The 19,449-nt window shown below is 47.0% G+C and overlaps 1 protein-coding gene across 3 annotated transcripts in view; it reads right to left on the bottom strand.

Annotated features, from left to right (window-relative positions):
• LOC115474923 (vascular endothelial growth factor receptor kdr-like) overlaps nt 1-19,449 on the bottom strand; it is a 344,006-nt gene that overhangs the window by 23,422 nt on the left and 301,135 nt on the right. For all 3 annotated transcript variants that reach the window (XM_030210630.1, XM_030210628.1, XM_030210631.1), the window contains exons 22-26: nt 14,009-14,106; nt 12,953-13,075; nt 12,752-12,863; nt 4,465-4,564; nt 4,028-4,133 (exon numbers count right to left, since the gene is read on the bottom strand). In XM_030210630.1, the coding sequence (XP_030066490.1) occupies nt 4,028-4,133; nt 4,465-4,564; nt 12,752-12,863; nt 12,953-13,075; nt 14,009-14,106 (539 nt within the window). The remainder of the gene's footprint in view (nt 1-4,027; nt 4,134-4,464; nt 4,565-12,751; nt 12,864-12,952; nt 13,076-14,008; nt 14,107-19,449) is intronic.

The raw sequence follows: 19,449 nt of genomic DNA, 5'->3' as shown, positions 1-19,449 counted from the left end.
AGAAGCATGAAAAAGCCAGGCCTGTAGATCATACAAGCTGTTTCTTTATCGTCTGCTCCAGACCATTCCCAACGAGTGGATAATATGCACTCCTACCAGCAGAGGGAGACTGAGAACTACTGATTCTGGACTTCACACACAGGGGACTGTGCAACCCTGACCCTCTCAGTATTTCTCAGTCTCCCAGCAGATTTAGGTGTTCCTTGCAACCCTGCTCCTTGGGTTGTTGGATGAGCCAGTTTTGGCCCCGTTAAAAAAAAAAAATTAAATTATAATAAATTCCAATTTCAGCTTTTGGCTAGCAGAGTTTAAAAAAAAAAAAGAGAAAGAGAGCCTGGGTTAAGGGTAATTCCTTAGCAGGAACATGTCAGAAGAGCACTAGTCTCAGACTATTTAGTCCCTGAACTTCACACTCTGATCTATGGGTCCTCCTTCCTTGCATTGCGTGGGAGGAGATCCTTCAGGCGATCCGCTGGGTGAAGGGAGCACTGGGAGTTTAGCGTACCACCAAAACTTAAAAAAAAAAAAAGCAGTCTAAAGCAAGCCTTACAGGCCTAGTGCAAGGTTGGCAGGCAGTACCAGGGGGCCCCTTCAGGCTGGTTATGGCGCCATGGACCTTCTTCAAGGTGATGGTGGTGGTGGTAGGCTTCCTCAGGCGGGAGGGTATCCTGGTTCATCTATATCTGGAGGACTGACTGATTCAGGTGAAGTCGGTGGAAGAGAGACTGACAGCCACATCCTGCATCTCAGATGGGTAGTACATGTGAGCAACCGTTACCTCACTCCCAGTCAGTCCCTGAAGTACTTGGGGATGTGCTTCAATACTTGGGATGTGAGTGTGTTTCTTCCGGAGCTGCAAATTCAGAAGATCCAGTCTCGGATCTGATGCATTCTCAGCTTTCGCTGTCCATCCGCCTGGGAGATTCTGCAGGTGCTCAGGTCCATGGCAGCCAACATCAAGGTTGTCCTGTAGGTGAAAGCTCACATGTGACCCCCTCAGATGGTGCTGCTGTGTTGCTGGAAACCTCAGGCCAATTCTTATTTTTATTTTAGTTACATTTGTACCCCGCGCTTTCCCACTCATGGCAGGCTCAATGCGGCTTACATGGGGCAATGAAGGGTTAAGTGACTTGCCCAGAGTCACAAGGAGCTGCCTGTGCCTGAAGTGGGAATCGAACTCAGTTCCTCAGTTCCCCAGGACCAGAGTCCACCACCCTAACCACTAGGCCACTCCATTCTCTCTTCCACAGGATCCTTTATTGGAGGTCAGTATGGCTCAGTCTTCAATGGTGGCTGAACCGCCACCATCTGATTTGAGGGATGCCTAGACCCCCCCCCCCCCCCCCCCCAGATTGAGTTCTGGTGATGATGGATGCAAGGGCGCTGGACGGAGGAGGAGTCTCGGTAGTTGATCAGCCGTCTAGAGACCCAGGATATTCAGCTGGCTTTGATGGAGTTTCAGCCACTGACATCTCAGGGATGTCAGGATGTTGTCGGGCAATGTCACAGCAGTCACTTATGTCAGTCGGCAAGGGGGGGACCAAGAGGGGTCTGGAACAGGAGACAGCTACTATGATGGCCTGGGTGGAGCAATACCTTTGTCTGCTGTCAGCAGTGCATGTAGCAGGTGTCAGCAGCCTGGATGTAGCCTACCTCAGTCATCACTTTCTGGTCCTAGGAGAGTGGTGTCTAGCGTCCTTCACTTTTCAGCTCATTGTCCATAGGTGAGAGCAAATTGTGCTGGACCTTATGGCCACAACAAGAAACACCAAGGCTCTGTGGTTCTTCAGTCACTGGAGGGAGCCGCTAGCAGAAGGTCTGGATGCCCTGTCTCAGCCTTGGCCTCATCAGGGACTGCTGTATGTATTTCCTCCATGGCCTCTCGTGGGTCGCGTTCTTCAGCGCATTCAGGCTCATGGTGGTCGCGTGATGTTGGTGGCTACAGATTGGCTGTGGTATGTGGATCTGATGCAGTTGCACGTGGGCGATCCCCTTCAGCTTCCTGTGGCGGATGATCTTTCCCTTAAGGGCCCTGTTCGGATGCCAGATGTAGCTCGGTTCTCGCTTATGGCTTGGGTGTTGAGCAGGTGAGATTGTTGAAGCATGGTTATTCTCCAGGTATCATTCACATGCTGTTGAGTTCCAAAAAGCATTCCACCTCTTTGGCTTATGTTAGGGTCTGGCGCATCTTTGAGGCCTGGTGTGACGAGAGGAAAGATTGTTCCTCTTCAGGCCTCATTGGGTTAGTTCCTCAATTTCCTACAGTGTGGCTTTCAGAAGAGGTTGTCTCTTTCCTCACTTCAGATTCATCTGGCACTGATAGCTTGTTTTCAGGGTCTGATTCAGGGACATTCACTCACGCTTCATTTGGATGTATCTAGCTTCCTTCAGTGGGTGAAGTGTATGAGACCTCCCTTTCAACAGGTGGTGCCCCCTTAGGATCTGGATTTGGTTCTGTCAGCCTTGGAATCAGCCCCTTTTGAGCTTTTACAGCAGGCATCCCTTAAGTATCTGTTGCTTAAGGTGGTGTTCTTGGTGGCTATTTCTTCCGCACCTGCGCATCTCAGAGTTGCAAGCTTGTTGTGCAGAGAGCCACTCTTTACTTTTTTTTTCAGAAGAAGGTGCCTCTGCGACTGATTCCAACTTTTCTGCCTAAGTTGATATCTGCATTCCATGTTAAGCAGTCTGTTTCCTTGCCCTTCTTTTCCAGTGAGGACTCTCCACGCTCCCTTGTTTTGTTGGATGTGCTCAGGGCTCTGCACTGCTACGTTAAGCGAACAGATGAGTTGCAGAAGATGGATTGGCTCTTTGTGCTGTTTGGTGGACTGTGCAAGGGAGTGGCAGTCTTCTGTCTCTATAGCTCATTGGATCAAGAAGGCTATTTGTTCAGTATATTTGCTGGTGGTTAAGCCGGCACCTGCGGCGTTGAGAGCTCATTCTACAAGGATGCAGGCTTTTTCCTGGGCGCAGCATTCTCTCATTCCTCCACACGATATATGCAGGGCAGCAACTTGGTCGTCTCTTCGTTCCTTTGTGAAGCATTATTGGTTGGACATCCAGGCCCATCAGGAAGCTGCCTTTGGAGCTTCAGTGTTGGCTTGGGGACCCTCCTATCCTTGGGTGAGCACTTCTTTGGTATTTCCCACTCATTGGGACTAGTCTGGCGCAGACAAGGAGGAAGGAGAAATTAGACCTTACCAGCTAATTTACTTTCCTTGAGTCTCTCTAGACCATTCCCAAACCCCCTCCCCCCTTGGTGTTGGCATGTGTTGTGGGGGGTCTTGGGAGGGTCTCAAACTGCTCTGGGTCTGCTATACCCTCTTCAAATCACAGTAGGAAGAAACAAAGATCAATTCAGGTAGATTCAACCACTGTGACCTTCTGGGGGGGAGGGTCAAAGAGAAATTGAGACCTCTCAGATGGCATTTTATAAGGGTAAATACAATAATAATTCTTTTTTTCACCTCAGCAGGCATCCTATATAGTATTTAAGCAGTAGTAAAAGGACTAATTTAGGAGCAGAGACTGGCTCAGTGTGAATTTTGTCTCATTAAAGTCAACTTTGTCTCATTACCATGTGTAACTTGACTACTTCAACATGCAAACTACTATAATGTGGCACTTCAACCAGCAGGAGATGGAAGCACACAGAAATTACACAAAGTCTATACATAAAAGCTGGTGGCATCTGCCAGTAATGGAAGATAATTACAAAATGTAATTGAGATTTAAAAAACAAAACAAAACATTGTTCTCTCAGCAGTAACAAGATTCCTTTTAAATTAATATAATGTGTAGATTTGCCAGTCATGGATCAGCAAACGTCTCTTTTTGAAATATAATCACTTCCTACATGGGACACTGAAAATATTTCTCTCTCTCTCCTGCCCCATTTCCAATTTTCATTGTGTGTGGTATGATGCAGCATCCTGTATTATTGGTCAGCATGACTGGACATTGTGTCTGCAAGCTGATGAGTCCACTGAAAGAAAGAAAGGCCATTTTTGTAAACTGGTAATTAGCAGACCTGTTGAACATTTGCCTGGAGGAGGTCTCCTAATCGCTCAACCAGATCAGTGAAGTTTGGTCGTTCTACTGGAACTCCATGCCAACAATCCAGCATTGTCTGGTACCTAATAAAGGACACATAGTATGTTAGAAAGCATCTTATACGTCTAATAAAGAGCATAGAGCATAGGGTACGGTAGATGCCTGCAAGGATACATGATATGATATGACCAAGTTTGTGGGAAAGAGACTCCAGTCAACACAGCGTATTGAGATTGAACAACCAACACAGCCCAGAGGTCTCCTTTCAAACCCTGGGTGTCATTATATACTCTGTGCTGGGAGAAGATGATTTGGAATAGCTGCTGATGAATAGAAAAGATCAGCTCTTTAGATGCTGGAAGAAGCAGAGTCCTAACAGCCTCATGATAGCACGAGAATGCGTGAAGGCCTCACATTTCGGGAGTGGTGTACTCTGGAGGTCTCATTCGTGTTCCTTCCTTAAGTCGGAGGCAAAAGTCCTCATCTATATGTACTCCTGGATAGGGTGAGGCACCTGTGGAGACAAGATAAGGATATTTTCCGCCAATGATGCTCATTGTAATAGCTGTCCAATGTTCTCTTTCTTCTGTCAAATCTATAGTCCTTTGTAAAATCCAGTGTTTGTAACAACCCACCTAGGAGGGCAATTCTACGAGGGGGCACCTAGATTTTGGCACTAGGAAAGTGCCAACTTTTCTTTATAGAATACGTGTAAAGCCACCTTATGCTTGCCTACTTTGCAGATACAAAAAAAAATACTATAAGTTAAAATCCACCACAAACAACCATTTCACCTGACTCAGGAGGAAAGGGCTACAAAATAACTAAGAGAGACTTTGATACACCATCATAAAGAGTGACAAGGTATATGTTATGCCACATTTGTAGTCTGCTACAAATATGAAAGATCCTGAAGTTGGAAGTGAGTGAAGTTACATCAAAGAGACCTACAAATATTTCTTTAATGAAGTGTTAGCATAGTAACATAGTAGATGACGGCAGAAAAAGACCTGCACGGTCCATCCAGTCTGCCCAACAAGATAAACTCATATGTGCTACCTTTTGTGTATATAATGTTGCAACCAATTTACTTTAATTCTATGGACGACTTGTGTAATTTTACTTTTCATTATCCTTCTGCTGTTAATGTGTTAAATAATGGCGTGTCGATTAAAGGGACTTTTTATCTTAAAAGCCAGCAAGGACTCCAGTTTTTCTTTTTGGTGCTATTTTTTAATAAGTAAATCTTTTCTAGCTACTAACCAACTCTACGGCCAGTGTAAATGTACTTCCCTCTTTTTTTCTTGTCTTTGTTGGGTGGTGACAGGGTTTCTGTATTCTTAATCCCAGTGTGTTACTAATGTTCTCTGAATGCTGTAAACTTGCCTTGTGAACAGAATAAGGTTAAGCCCTGGGTGGGTGAATTATTCCCCCCCCCCCCCCCCCCCCAACACTCTTAGGAATTTAGCACTCACTGATTCCACTGCTTTCAGCTTTCAATCCCTTCCCTGATTGAGACTTAAGTTTGTCAGCAGCTTTAAACTTTGCTACTCCTCACTGGTCTCCCACTTAGCCACCTATCCCCCCTTCAGTCCGTTCAGAACTCTGCTGCACGTCTTATCTTCCGCCTGAACCGATACACTCATATCACCCCTCTCCTCAAGTCACTTCATTGGCTTCCGATCAGGTACTGCATTCAATTCAAGCTTCTGCTACTAACCTACAAATGTACTCGATCTGCAGCCCCTCCTTACCTCTCAACCCTCATCTCCCCTTACGTCCCTACCCGTAACCTCCGCTCTGAAGACAAATCCCTCCTTTCAGTACCCTTCTCCACCACCGCCAACTCCAGGCTCCGCCCTTTCTGCCTCGCCTCACCCCACGCGTGGAACAAACTCCCCGAGCCCATACGCCAGGCCCCCTCCCTGCCCCTCTTCAAATCACTGCTTAAAGCCCACCTCTTCAATGTCGCCTTCGGCACCTAACCTCTACCCAGGAAATCTAGACTGCCCCAACTTGACATTTCGACTGCCCCAACTTGACATTTCGTTCTTTAGATTGTAAGCTCCTTTGCGCAGGGACCGTCCTTCTTTGTTTAATTTGTACAGCGCTGCGTAACCCTAGTAGCGCTCTAGAAATGTTAAGTAGTAGTAGTACTTTCTCTAAGTTTTAGGATACAGTCGCCTTGGGACACTCTTGTGCTTCGGACACACAGTTGTGAACAGTTCAGTGCAAGCGAGAAACACTTGGACCATCCCAGCACTACCTGGACAGTGCCAAGGTGGTCAGTCTGGATTTTCAGTGGCACTATCTATTAATACTTAGTCCTGGGGCAATTTTCAAAGGGAAAATATGCTTGTACTTTCCATTTAAAAATGAGAACTAAGGGGCAGAAGTGGAGTGGCCTAGTGGATAGGGTGGTGGACTTTGGTCCTGGGGAACTGAGTTCGATTCCCACTTCAGGCACAGGCAGCTCCTTGTGACTCTGGGCAAGTCACTTAACCCATTGCCCTGTGTAAGCTGCATTGAGCCTGTCATGAGTGGGAAAGTGCGGGGTACAAATGTAACAAAAAAAAAAAAAATAGATACTATTGGAGATTCTACATGGAATGTTGCTACTATTGGAGATTCTGTTGCTACTATTGGAGATTCTACATGGAATGTTGCTATTCCACTAGCAACATTCCATGGAGAAGCCTGCGCGGCCACATTGGTGATCTGCAAGGGCCGACTTCTACATGGAATGTTGCTAGTGGAATCTCAAATAGTAGCAACAGTGGAGGAGTGGCCTAGTGGTTAGGGTGGTGGACTTTGGTCCTGGGGAACTGAGTTTGATTCCCACTTCAGGCACAGGCAGCTCCTTGTGACTCTGGGCAAGTCACTTAACCCTCCATTGCCCCATGTAAGCCGCATTGAGCCTGCCATGAGTGGGAAAGTGCGGGGTACAAATGTAACAAAAAAAAAAAAAATATGGGCTACTGTTAAGATGTGTTATATTACTGTCAACCCCAGCTATTAATAACTAGGTCTTATTGCATAAAATGGAACCCGAACTAAAATAGCACGAGTTAGTGGTAAAATAACACATCTTAATGATAAAGGCATAGTTAACAATGTGGCTAAGTCTGTACAAGTAACAGTACTGTACTGAAATTCATCCCTACCTAAAACTCTATGAGGAAACGCTAAAGCGGCTAGGACTCCTCAGCCCGGAGAAAAGACAACTGAGGGGAAATATGATAGAGGTCTATAAAATAATGAGTGGAGTGGAACGGGTAGACATTATCCGCTTGTTTACTCTTTTCGAAAAATACTAGGACTAGGGGGCACGCAATGAAGCTACAAAGTAGTAAATTTAAAACGAATCTGAGAAAATATTTCTTCACGCAATGTGTAATTAAACTCTGGAATTCGTTGCCAGAGAATGTAGTAAATGCAGTTAGCTTAGCAGGGTTTAAAAAAAAAAGGGTTGGATCGCTTCCTAAAAGAAACATCCATAAGCCATTATTAAAATGACTTGGGGAAAATCCACTGCGTATTTCTAGGATAAGCAGCATAAAATGTATTGTACTGTTTTGGGATCTTGCCAGGTACTTGTAACCTGGATTGGCCACTATTGGAAACAGGATGCTGGGCTTGATGGACCTTCGGTCTGTCCCAGTATGGCAACACTTATGTACTTATTCTGGCCTACTTAAAGCATTCCCCCTTCCAAACTGTGCATGTGTAAATAACATCTTTCTGTGTATGTGTGGGGTTTTTACACATGTGAAAGACACACAAGCCTTCTAAAATGACCTCCATAACATAGGCAGGGATGACCCCTCTCCTCTTCTCTTATGCCCAACTCCAACAAATAAATCTTGAAATATGTATGTGTTGACATAGGCTGAAATTTTACTAATAGAAAAAGCAATAATTACATAGTATGTACCCTGAGACAAGCACTACCTATGACCTCACTGAGCCCACCACATAACATGATAGTCTGGTTTACTAGGCCCCTCCCATATTACAAGCAATGGGTCCCATACCAGTGTAGTTATGCCCAACAATGCTATGTGGTATACTGAGGTCATCCAGGGTCTTTCTGGCTGTTAGAGAGCATCATTTCAACTGTGACCTCCATACTCCAACACACACTCTCCTTGATAAAGAAGGACTTTTCCATGGCTGCCGAGAAAGGGAAGGGTACTAAGTATGGCCTTCCTCCTTCCCTTTTAGGTCTCGACTTGGGTACCTCTGTGACTGTGCAGCTGCGATGTTATAACAATATTCAAAGCCCTTTATGTGCTTATATAGCATCTTACAGTTTGCACATAAATGGGCTCTTTAACCCATTAGTGCCCAACATTCCCATATGGGAGCTTATTAGGGGAACATTGGGCACTAATGGGTTAAAAACACATATATACTTTAAACTATATTGTCAGGGGTAGATTGGCCTTGGTGCTGATATACTCCTTGTACCCCCCCCCCCCCCCCCAACACAAGTTTGAAATACAGTTCTTTAGTAGTAAGCCATCAGCTTTATTATACGTTGCATCTGGAACACAGTCTTAACTTCAGCAGACCCAGTTAACTCTGCAGTACTCCTGTGATACTTTTCACCCAGAATATAGCCTTAGCTTCAGCAGACCCAGTTAACTCAGCAGTGCTCCTGCCCCAGGTTCTCCAAGCTCTATCCAGGCTTCTTCTCTGGTCTCCTCATAAACAGCACTCTGTCTAACAGCTTTTCACAGCAGTCCATTCCTTTTCACCAACTTTATCAACCAGCCAGCCTTCAGGCTTACAGATAAGGACTTTTTCCCTTGAGGGTTCTCACTGTTCCCCACCTGGTTCAGTGCTGCTCTGTCACAGCACACTGTGGTGGCCCCCGCTTTCTAGAGCTAATGAAGGCAGAGGGGGAATGGTCCCACCCTGTATTCCATTGGCATTAGAGCCCTCCGACTGACCACTTCCCAGAGCTGAGACAAATCATTTACATTTGATTCACTGTTACTTTAAAGTGATCCCTCAGCTCTCCATAGCTTCTTGCAATCCCAAAAGTCCATATCCTTTTTGGACATTCCAGTTCCGAGGCAACCCCATGTCCATAGCCTCACAGGCTCTCTTTCTCTCTCTGGGAAGCGGATGACTTTCTCCCCCCACGGCTCTGCTAACTGCCCTTCTAGTTGCCCTTTTCTGTACCAGTAGCTTCTGAGCTCCTCCTTCCTTTCTCCCAAGAGCTCCCTCTGCCTACCCTTTTTTCTCATTGGATGAATCAGGGGAAAACTACAATTCCCAGTCTGCCCACAGGAGCCTTCCTCCCAGCTGGGGCTAGGAGAGTACCTTTCCCAGCATGCCCATAGGATCCTGCCTTCCATGCTGGGCTAGGAGACTACAATTCCCAGCCTGCCCACAGGGTCCTTTCTTCCAGCTTGGGCTTCCCTGCATGATTCTCAGGTTATGCCTGCCCCTCCTCCACATCCTTTACTTAGCATTTCTCTGGGGTTCAATCTGGTATGGTTGGAGGTAAGCTTCTTTACCTTCCCCTTGTGGCTTTCCCATCGGCACCCTCTTGTGGGGAACATAAAGGCTCACACCCTGTCCAGGGACAACAGACACACAATCCCATAGCCTCCCACCCTTTGTCATTCTTTCAGATAAGAACATGTTTGCTGTTACAGCTCCCCTCCATGCTTAGTGCTGAGACTTCCTTTACAGATTCTGAGGGAGTCGTGGGGTTCTAATCACTCTATTCCATCCCCACTAGTCTCCGGTGACACCCTTCGAGTGTCACAGTATTCAGAGGAGGCCTTACCTGGGGCATCTTTAGGATAGCCAAGAAAAGCTATATACTTAGGGCTTGATATTCAGCTAGGAAAGGCTCCTTTCCAGGTAAGTCTCATTTGCCGTATCCATACCTGGATCTTTAAAAGCGCCAATTTAAGTACTTGACTCTCAAAGTTAGGCACATAAATCCTTTCAAAATTGACTACCCAGCTCCCTCCCCACACACACACATACAGGCAAATGATCTTGCATGTTGGTGTGTTCATGATGGATGGTATTATAGTTACTATCCTTCACTATCATAAGATCTGGCTTGTCTAGAAAACTGCATTTTTCTTATGCAGTTTTAACCCCCTGCACTAACCTCTCTCTAACTACTTGATAGCGTATCGTCCCCAGCTTTACTGTATTATTTCACTGCTTTTGTGGGGAGTATGTGCAGAACTGATGAGCCAAGCAAATGTCATTGAGTGCCCACACACCCCACCCACCACCAATCAACAGACTTCAGATAGTGAGTGGGAAATGAAGTGAGGGAGTGAGCTAGATGCTATTTCTATCCCTGCCCACCTCTGCTGACACTTCATCTGTTCATACCACATACTGAAGGTGCTTCTATTTCTGAGACTCTGAAACTCAGTTTATTTGATTTCCCAAGAAGCCTCAGAGGTTCTTGATTGAGCTGTCTGATTTTCTGAGTGACACCTCCTGAGTAACTAAGGGGTCAATATGCTGAGCGTTTTGCTGACTGCCACTGGCATTATTCTTGGATAGTCAAGGCCAGGCACTGTCCAGGCTTTGGCGCTGAATATCCAGTGTTTTTTGTTTTTTTCTTTGAGCTGGCTAGCACATAATCAGTTAAGTCAATATTCAGAACTGAACGGAGTGTGGTTTAGCACCACCCTCGGCGGCGCCCCGCTCCCCCCCCGGGTGCAGCACCCCTCCCCCGATGCAGCGCGGAAACCCCCCCCCCCGGGTGCACGCCACTGGGGGGGGGGGGGTGCCGCAGCGCGCGCCTGCTCAGAGTTCCCTGACTTCACGCATTCGCTGGAGCTCCCTCTGACCCGGAAAATGAAGTAACCTGTTCCAGGGCAGAGGGAGCTGCAGCAAACACGCGAAGTCAGGGAACTCTGAGCAGGCGTGCACCTGGGGCGGACCGCCCCCCCCCCCCTTGGTACGCCACTGTCTAGCACATAAAGGGGTCCTTTTATTAAGCTGCGGTAAAAGGGGGCATGCGTTAGCCTCAGTGTGTGTTTTTAACATGTCCTGAGGCCCCCTTTTACCCAGGGATGTAGCCAGACAACTGATTTTGGGTGGGCCTAGCAAAGAGTGGGTGGGCACCAAGTGTTTTCACCCCCAACAACAAAAAAATACCTCAGCTGGCGGGAAAACGTCTCTTTCCACCTTGGCAGTCTGCTGCAGGCATGTGCTGAAAACTGAGTGGCCATTTCAGGGGGAAGCACGTACTGCCACCCATTGAGATGGTGGTAAGGGCACCTGCGCTAACCCGGTCTTAACTGGGCAGCGCATAGCTGGAAATGGTGCACACTGGGGGTGGGAACTACTGTGGTGCTGCTGAGGTAACCTGGCAGTAGTTCTTGTTTGGCGCACGGTAAACCCGTGGTGGGCTTACCGCCACTTTAGTAAGTGCCACTGAGAATGACCAGATAGCTGCGAACAAATGATTTAATTGGTCAGCGGCTGCTTCTGGCTGCTTAAATGATTTTGAATATTGACCAGTAAAGGCCCGATATTCAGACTGCGGGAGTTAGCCCGGTTAACTTGCGCTGGAAATTGGCAGATAGCCGGTTATATCACATGATATAACTGGGTAGCCGCAAATTTTCAGTGGGTCATGCCACTGTTCCCGTCCTCCAACTGCATTGCTACCTGTAGGGGGCAGTGCTTTAAGTGTCTAGGGACAGGCTGGTTCACCGGAGTCCTGCAGAACCTGCCTCTCCTTCACTATTGAAAAATGTGATAGTGAAACAGCACCCCCCACTGGCAGATGGAGGACTCTCGTTCAGCTTAGTGGGAACAGTGGTCGTAGCCAGCCATGTCCCTCTGAAAATTTGCAGATAGATGGCTATGGTGCATTTAACTAGACAGGTGCCTGTTCTGGCCGTTAAATGCTTTTGAATATCGGAGGTAAGTGTTTACATATGCAGTACGGATGGAAATGTTAATAACAGCAAGGAGAGTGGGATAATCACAAAGGATCTGATTTTTTGTGACTTTCTCCCCACATGCACAGGGGTGGAAGATAACATGGACATCTAAAATTCAGGACCAGCAAGTTACATCAGGGCCCAGAAGGGCGAACTGCAATGGCTGATGAGTTGATGAGGGGCACAGCAGAGTGATATCTGGTAATTACAGTTAATAGGGTCCTAGACAAGAGAGAGACTAAAGGGAGAGGAAGAAGATGAGAGATTGTTTAAGGGTGCTAAGCCCAGTGGAAATAACCCCTCCCTGGACACATACAAGGAATTTTCTCAATATTGGGGGTGCTCCTATGGGCCTGAGTATCATAAATCCACACACTGATAAAAGTAAGCCTTCAGGTACTTTTGGAGCCAATTCCATTTGCTGGAACCAGCAATGGAAAAGTGTTACTCCTGGTCTCTTCAAAGTGTACGTTGCAAAAAAAGGAATTGATAGGCATAGGGCTCCCTCAGATCTCAGTTCCCACACCACCCACTCCCAGCCCCCCAGGCCCCCTCAGAAGGTCTCCTGGTGGCTTAGGGTGGTCACACGGGCAGGAGTGATGCCCATCCACTCCTGACCATTGCAGGCCCAGCCACAAAATGGCTGCTGCAATCCTGAACCCAAAAAAGACTTAAAAAATGACATCAAAGATGTAGAATACAGAAGCAAAATCTCAGCTTTGACTAATGTAAAATATACTGGGATATAAGGAACTTACCAAGAGAAAAGATTTCCCATAACAGCACCCCAAAAGACCAGACATCACTCTGTGTTGTGTATGTTTTGTCAAAAATAGCTTCGGGTGCCATCCATTTAAGAGGAAGCCTTGCCTATGAATGAAGATGTGAAATATTATGGATAACTTATCTAACTTTCTGGAGACAGCTAAGAAATCATAAATCAGCAAGGAAGTACTCACATCTCCTTTCCGCACATAATCAGGATCTTTGTAAATATCCCGGGCTAGTCCAAAATCACAGATCTTCACCACATTATTTTCAGACAATAGGATGTTCCTGGCTGCCAAATCACGGTGAATACACTGAAAGAAATGAGAGCCTGGTATTAGCACTGTAGGTGAACGCTCGCTGTGCATGCGCTTTTCTACCAGCAGCCACCAGCCAGCTCCAATATCAACCCTGACAGTCCTGCCATCTTGTCTCTCAACCGGAGCCCCAAAGCTTTTCCAGATGTCGGCCCTTGACGAGCGCATCCGGGCCTTGCTTCCAGAGCTGCTTGATTGCCTTATACAACGGTGTGCATTGGCACTGGGGGTGCTTACTAGGGATTCTCCACATGAGAATAGATAGGCCTGCTTGTCCTCGGAGAAAGCGAAGACACTTACCTTAGCAGGTATTCTCCGAGGACAGCAGGCCTTATGTTCTCACAATCCCTCCAACCTCCCCTTGGAGTTGTCTCCTTTATTGTTTTTCCTTTTTTGCTGTTATACTCAACTGAAGTTACCGTGTTCGTGTAGCAGGCGGGAGGGCACGTGCGCATGCGTGGTGGAGCATGTCTCGCGCTCCACAAAGCTCTTCTTATGGTTGTCATAAGATCCGGAGTAGGCAACGAGCATGCGTTACCCAATTGTGAGAATATAAGGCCTGCTGTCCTCGGAGAATACCTGCTACAGGTAAGTATCTTCGCTTTCAAGAGGTGTCCTGTGCATGGCTCCACAGGCAGCAGAAAGAAGTGGACTGCCAGGGCTGTTGCTTGATCAACTTTTTGTTGGGATAGGGCAGAGGGTGATTTGTTCAGTCCTCCCACGTAAAACGGTGTTCTGTTCCCCGTGCATGGTTCCCAGCCTCACAACTGTTGCTGCAGTGAATGGACTAGGAACCTGGGGAGCAATGCTCCTGCTATGCAGCTGAAAGTTGCACAGGACAGGAGTCCTCCATTGGTGTTCCTATTGGTAGGGGGTAGTGCCAAAATATCACACTTTCAATGGCAAGAGGCAGGCAGGGTTGACACTTACCTTTCTGGAAGCCAGGAACTCCATGCCTTTTGCCACCTGGAAACTGTAGCAAATCAGATCTTCCATCGTTAGTGGTCGCTTACGCAGATCCTCAGCATCTAGACAGTAGCAAATCATTACAGCAGATGACAATGATGTAAGCCACGATTTATTAATTACATTTCACAGCTAAGATCCTATTTCAGAATAGAGTTCTACCACAGGCAAACCTGAAACCACAGACGCACGAGACTTTAAAGATCTCTTTATGGTTTTATGTGGGATGCCGCATGCAGGCACTGATGTCAAAATATTGGTGGCCTCTGCTGGTAAATTGATATTGGTTTGGGTTATGTATCGTATAAAACAGTAGATGGGAAATTCGGTGCAAATTCTCCATTGTGCAGTTGGAATTCTCCCAGGAGTATAAGATTCATTGTAACCTTAGGAATTGGGATAACTTTTTGGCAGCCATGATCTGCACCATCTTTTATTATTTAAATGCAATACTTTCTTTTTTTCAGCTAATCCAAACAAGGTGAGACTAAAAGAGAGGGCAACTTCCCCAACAGAAGTTCAGTATATTATCAAGACTTAAATGGACAGAGAGGAATTTCATCAATTAGCAGTCAGAATTACCTTTATTAAAATAAAGCCTGATAATGGTGACATGAAAGAATAATTCTAAAAATAGTTTAAAAAGTCAATAAAAATAAGAAACCAAAAAGCCTCGATTGTATAATCTTCACACCTTGTCATAGCAATGCCAAATTAGCTTCGTTTCCAAAAATTGCCTTAAAAAGGTCAAAAAGAAATTAAATAGAGCCCAATTGTCTCTGGTCATAGTAGCTGAGCTGAATGTGAATACTCCTGGATAAATACTCAAGCTGTTTCCATTGTAAAGTTGACTGTAATGCAAAGATTTAAACTTGCTGAGCGTGGAGTTACCAAAAAAAAATACTGGGATAAAGTTATTCAAAGGTATGGACTGGAGGAAGGCTATATGAAAATTTCAATCTGTTCAAATTTGGGGCACTGTCAGGACCATCATTGTAAAGTGCAAATAGTATGACAATTCCAAGACATTGCCTTGATCAGGCCATCCCACTAAAGACAGTAGCCATGGATATTTTAAAGTGGCACAGAGGTTTGTAACTAAGGGCTCTTTCTCGTAAGCTGTGGTAAGCGCTAGCATGTGCTTAACACAGCTTAAAAGAACTTAGTGCTCTTTTGTAGATGTGTGTTTTGGGCACGGGCAGATCCATTTTTTCAGCATGCCTGTAAAAAAGACCTTTTTTTTAAAACTTGTGCTAAAAATGGATGTGTGGCAAAATAAAAATTGGCACGTGTCCATTTTAGGTCTGAGACCTTACCGCCACCCATTGACTTAGCGGTAAGGTCTCACACCTTAACCATGTGGTAATCGTCTATGCGTGTAGAATGATTACCACCCAATTTCCACTGTGTGCAGGAAAATAAAAATTATTTTCCAGTGCACGTAAAAAATGAAATTACCACCCAGGCCACGTGGTAACTCCAAATTGACGCATGTAGGACACACGTACGTGCCTACGCGGCTTAGTAAAAGGGCCCCTGGCTGCAGTACGAACAGCCTTAGCACGCAGGAAAAAAGCATGTATGGACATGCTAAGGCAACCTTTTAGCGCAGCTTTGTAAAAGGACCCCTAACACTCCATAAAGATGGTCTGTATGAGATAGTGACAAGAAGAAAAGCCACTGCTGAAAAGAGCCTTATGATATGCCATGTAACATTTACAAAAAACAAAACACTGCACACGTGTTGGGAGAAGGTTTTGTGGTTCGAAGAGACCAATGTGGAACATTTTGGCCTCAATGCTAAGTCTTATGTGTGGCATAAACTAATACCGTGCATCACCCTGCTGAGACCATCCCTACAGTAAAGCATGGTGGTGGCGGCAGTAGCAATGACAGGGAGGCAGTGGCGTAGTGAGGGCAGCTGACACCCTCCCCCCTCCGGAACGCACCACCCCCTCTGGAGCGCATACTTACTTCGAAAGCGGGGCGGGAGGGCCGAACCGCCCCGTGCATGTCGCTGAGGAAGTAACCTGTTCCGGGGCAGAGAGAGCAGGGAAGCAGCGAAGCCGACACCCCCCCAGCGGCGTGCACCCGGGGTGGACCACCCCACCGCCTCCTTCCTACGCCAGTGCAGGGAGGATTGTGAAAGCTGAGGGGAAAATGAAATGTGCAAAGTACAGGCAGATTCTGGAGGAAAAGCTGTTTCAGTCTACCACAGAGCTGGAACTGGGAGGAAGATTTGCCTTTCAGAATGACGAAGATCCTTAGCAGAGTCAAGGGATGTGAAGGGTTATGCAAGCACGTTTGCTTTCTTATTCTCAATTACTTTATGCTTATTTCTATAATTCTTTTACAATGAAGACATTTTGTGTAATTGTTCTTTCACATTAAGGACTAGATTCTATATATCACTAGTAAAAAAGGCCCGTTTCTGACACAAATGAAACGGGCGCTAGCAAGGTTTTCCTCGGAGTGTGTATGTTTGGGAGAGTGTATGTGAGAGTGACTGTTTGAGAGTCAGAGTGAAAGTGTGAGTGTGTGTGAGAGAGAGTGAGTCTGGGTGTGAGTGTGTTTGTGAGAGTGTGTGTGTGAGAATGAGAGTGTGTGCAAGTGTGTATGTGAGACACAGTGTGAGAGAGAGTGTGTGTGTGTGGGCGAGAGAGAGAGTGTGTGTGAGACACAGATTCTCTGTTTGAGTGAGTGTATGAGACCAAGCGAGTGTGTGAGTGACTGTGTGGCACATAGAGAGTGAATGTGATACAGTGTGAGACAGAGTGTGTGAGAGTGAGAGTCAGAAAGACATTGTATATCAGAGAGAGAGTGTGAGCCGTGCCCTCCCAATCCATGGCCATCTGTCCCCTGGCCCCTCCATTCATCCTTTTCCAGCAATTCCCCTCTCTCCCTGAGCCCTGCCCTCCCAATCAATGCCCATCCATGCTCCTCTGTCCCCTGCCCCCTCCATTCATCCCTTTCCAGCAATTCCCCTCTCTCCCTGAGCCCTGCCCTCCCAATCCATGGCCATCCATGTTTCTCTGTCACCTGCCCCCTCCATTCATCCCTATCCAGCATTTTCCCTCTCTGCCTGAGGCCTGCCCTGCAATCCATATCCATCCATGCCCATCTGTTCCCTCCATTCATCCCTATCCAGCATTTCCCCTCTCCCTGAGTCCTGCCCTTCCAATCCATGCCCATCCATGCTCCTTTGTCACCTGGCCCCTCCATTCATCCCTATCCAGCAATTGCCCTCTCTCCCTGAGGCCTGCCCTGCAATCCATATCCACCCATGCCCATCTGTCCCCTCTATTCATCCCTATCCAGCAATTTCCCTCTCTCCCTGAGTCCTGCCCTCCCAATCCATGCCCATCCATGCTCCTCTGTCCCCTGCCCCCTCCATTCATCCATTTCCAGCAATTCCCCTCTCTCCCTGAGCCCTGCCCTCGCAATCCATGCCCATCCATGCTCCTCTGTCCCCTGCCGCCTCCATTCATCCTTTTCCAGCAAGTCCCCTCTCTCCCTTCCATGACCCCCCCCCCCCCCCCCCCCCCTCGCATCCATGCTCCTCTCTATCCCATGTCCCAGCCTGGCCCGCCCTCTTCTCCTCCCCCCCCCCCCCCTTCTCCTCCCCCCCCCCCCCCCCCCTTCGCATCCATGCATCGTTTTGGTTTTTTTTTTCTTCTTTTTCAATTTACCTCCGTGGCGTTTCCGGCAGCGAAGCGTCAGAGAAGGAGGCGGCGCTCCCGACGTGTAGCTTTCCCTTCGCTGTGTTCCGCCTTATTTTGAAGGCGGAACACAGCGAAGGGAAGGCTAGACGTCGGGAGCGCCGCCTCCTTCCCTGACGTTTCGCTTCCGGATTTGTTTGTTTTGTCGCGAGGGCGGGGCAGAGACGGCTGGCTGGCTGGCTTGCTTGCTGGCTTGAAGGGAGGCTTCACACCACGAATCCACGAACCCTACAGCTTCAGTGACGTCAGATGGCTTCAGGGCTTCAGGGCTTCACAGAACGTTGTCCTCATTAGAACGTTCACGGTGCGTTTTATTATATTAGATGCCTAAAAATTTGGTGCCGAAATGAAATTCGCTTATGCATATTCTATAAAGTACACCTTAATTTGGGCGTACTTTATAGAATAAGCCTACATTTCCATACGGTTTATAGAATACACCGATTGCCAGTCCTTGCGACTAAATTTAGTCGTGGCCAATTACGCCAAGTAAAACCTGGTGTAAATACCAAAGCCTAAATTAGGCATGGAGCAGGTGTATTCTGTAACAACATGCATAGATGTTAGATACACCCATGACCTGCCCATAGCCATGCCCCCTTTTCAACTATGTGACTTAGAATTTACAACCAGCACACCACAAAAGTGGAAAGAACAACAGAGTGTCATGAATAATCTCAGGAGCAGGAAAGGGGTGGCAACAGAATCAGGCTCTTCAAAGAACAGACCAAGGACATCCAAAGTTGAGGTAAATTTTTTTGAGAGAAGACTCTATAAGTTACTCTGTTTCGACACAGAAAGTGCCTTCTTCAGGAGTCTTGGTGTTTTGTCCGTATGCAGTTGTGGACAAAGTTTTATAGAGTGATTCTGTTACAGAGGAACGTTGCGGTCTTTAGAAAGACCTTCTGGAGTGTAGTTTAAAGTAACATAGTAGATGACGGCAGAAAAAGACCTGCACGGTCCATCCAGTCTGCCCAACAAGATAAACTCATATGTGGTACTTTTTGTGTATACCTTACCTTGATTTGTATCTGCCATTTTCAGGGCACAGACCGTAGAAGTCTTGCCCAGCACTAGCCCTGCCTCCCAACCACCATCCCCGCCTCCCCCCACCGTCTCTGCCACCCAATCTCGGCTAAGCTTCTGAGGATCCATTTCTATGGGTTCTAGACGCCGCTGGTAAACAGGAGAAAAGGGTACTTTGTGGAGTCTTCTCTCAATAAACTTTACCTCAACTTTGGATGTCCTCGGTCTGTTTTTTGAAGAGCCTGATTCTGTTCCCACTCCTTTCCTGCTCCTTAGAATTTACGCGCACCATGTTACAGAATACACTTAGCAAGTAGTGCTTGTAAATTCTAATTAATGCCAATTAGTGCTAACTAGTCCCTTATTTTCTTATTCCTGTTACTCTGTCTTATCTACATATTCTATCTTGCTTACACCTCATGCTGTCTATTATGTTTTATTGTCTTGCAGTGGCGTAGGAAGGGGGGGGGCGGTCCGCCCCGGGTGCACGCCGCTGGGGGGTGTCGGCTCCGCGCTGGTGCACTGCCCTCTCTACCCTAGAACAGGTTACTTCCTGTTCTGGGACAGAGAGAGAGCAGTGAATCAGCGCGGAGCCGACACACTCCAGCAACGTGCAGTTGGGGCGGATCGGCCCTCCCGCCTGTCCCTCGCCGCAGGTAT

This window comes from Microcaecilia unicolor, chromosome 7 (assembly GCF_901765095.1).
Source record: "Microcaecilia unicolor chromosome 7, aMicUni1.1, whole genome shotgun sequence".
Classification (NCBI taxonomy): domain Eukaryota; kingdom Metazoa; phylum Chordata; class Amphibia; order Gymnophiona; family Siphonopidae; genus Microcaecilia; species Microcaecilia unicolor.
The sequence above is the reverse complement of the archived record's forward strand: the minus strand, read 5'-3'. Positions and strand labels throughout refer to the sequence as shown.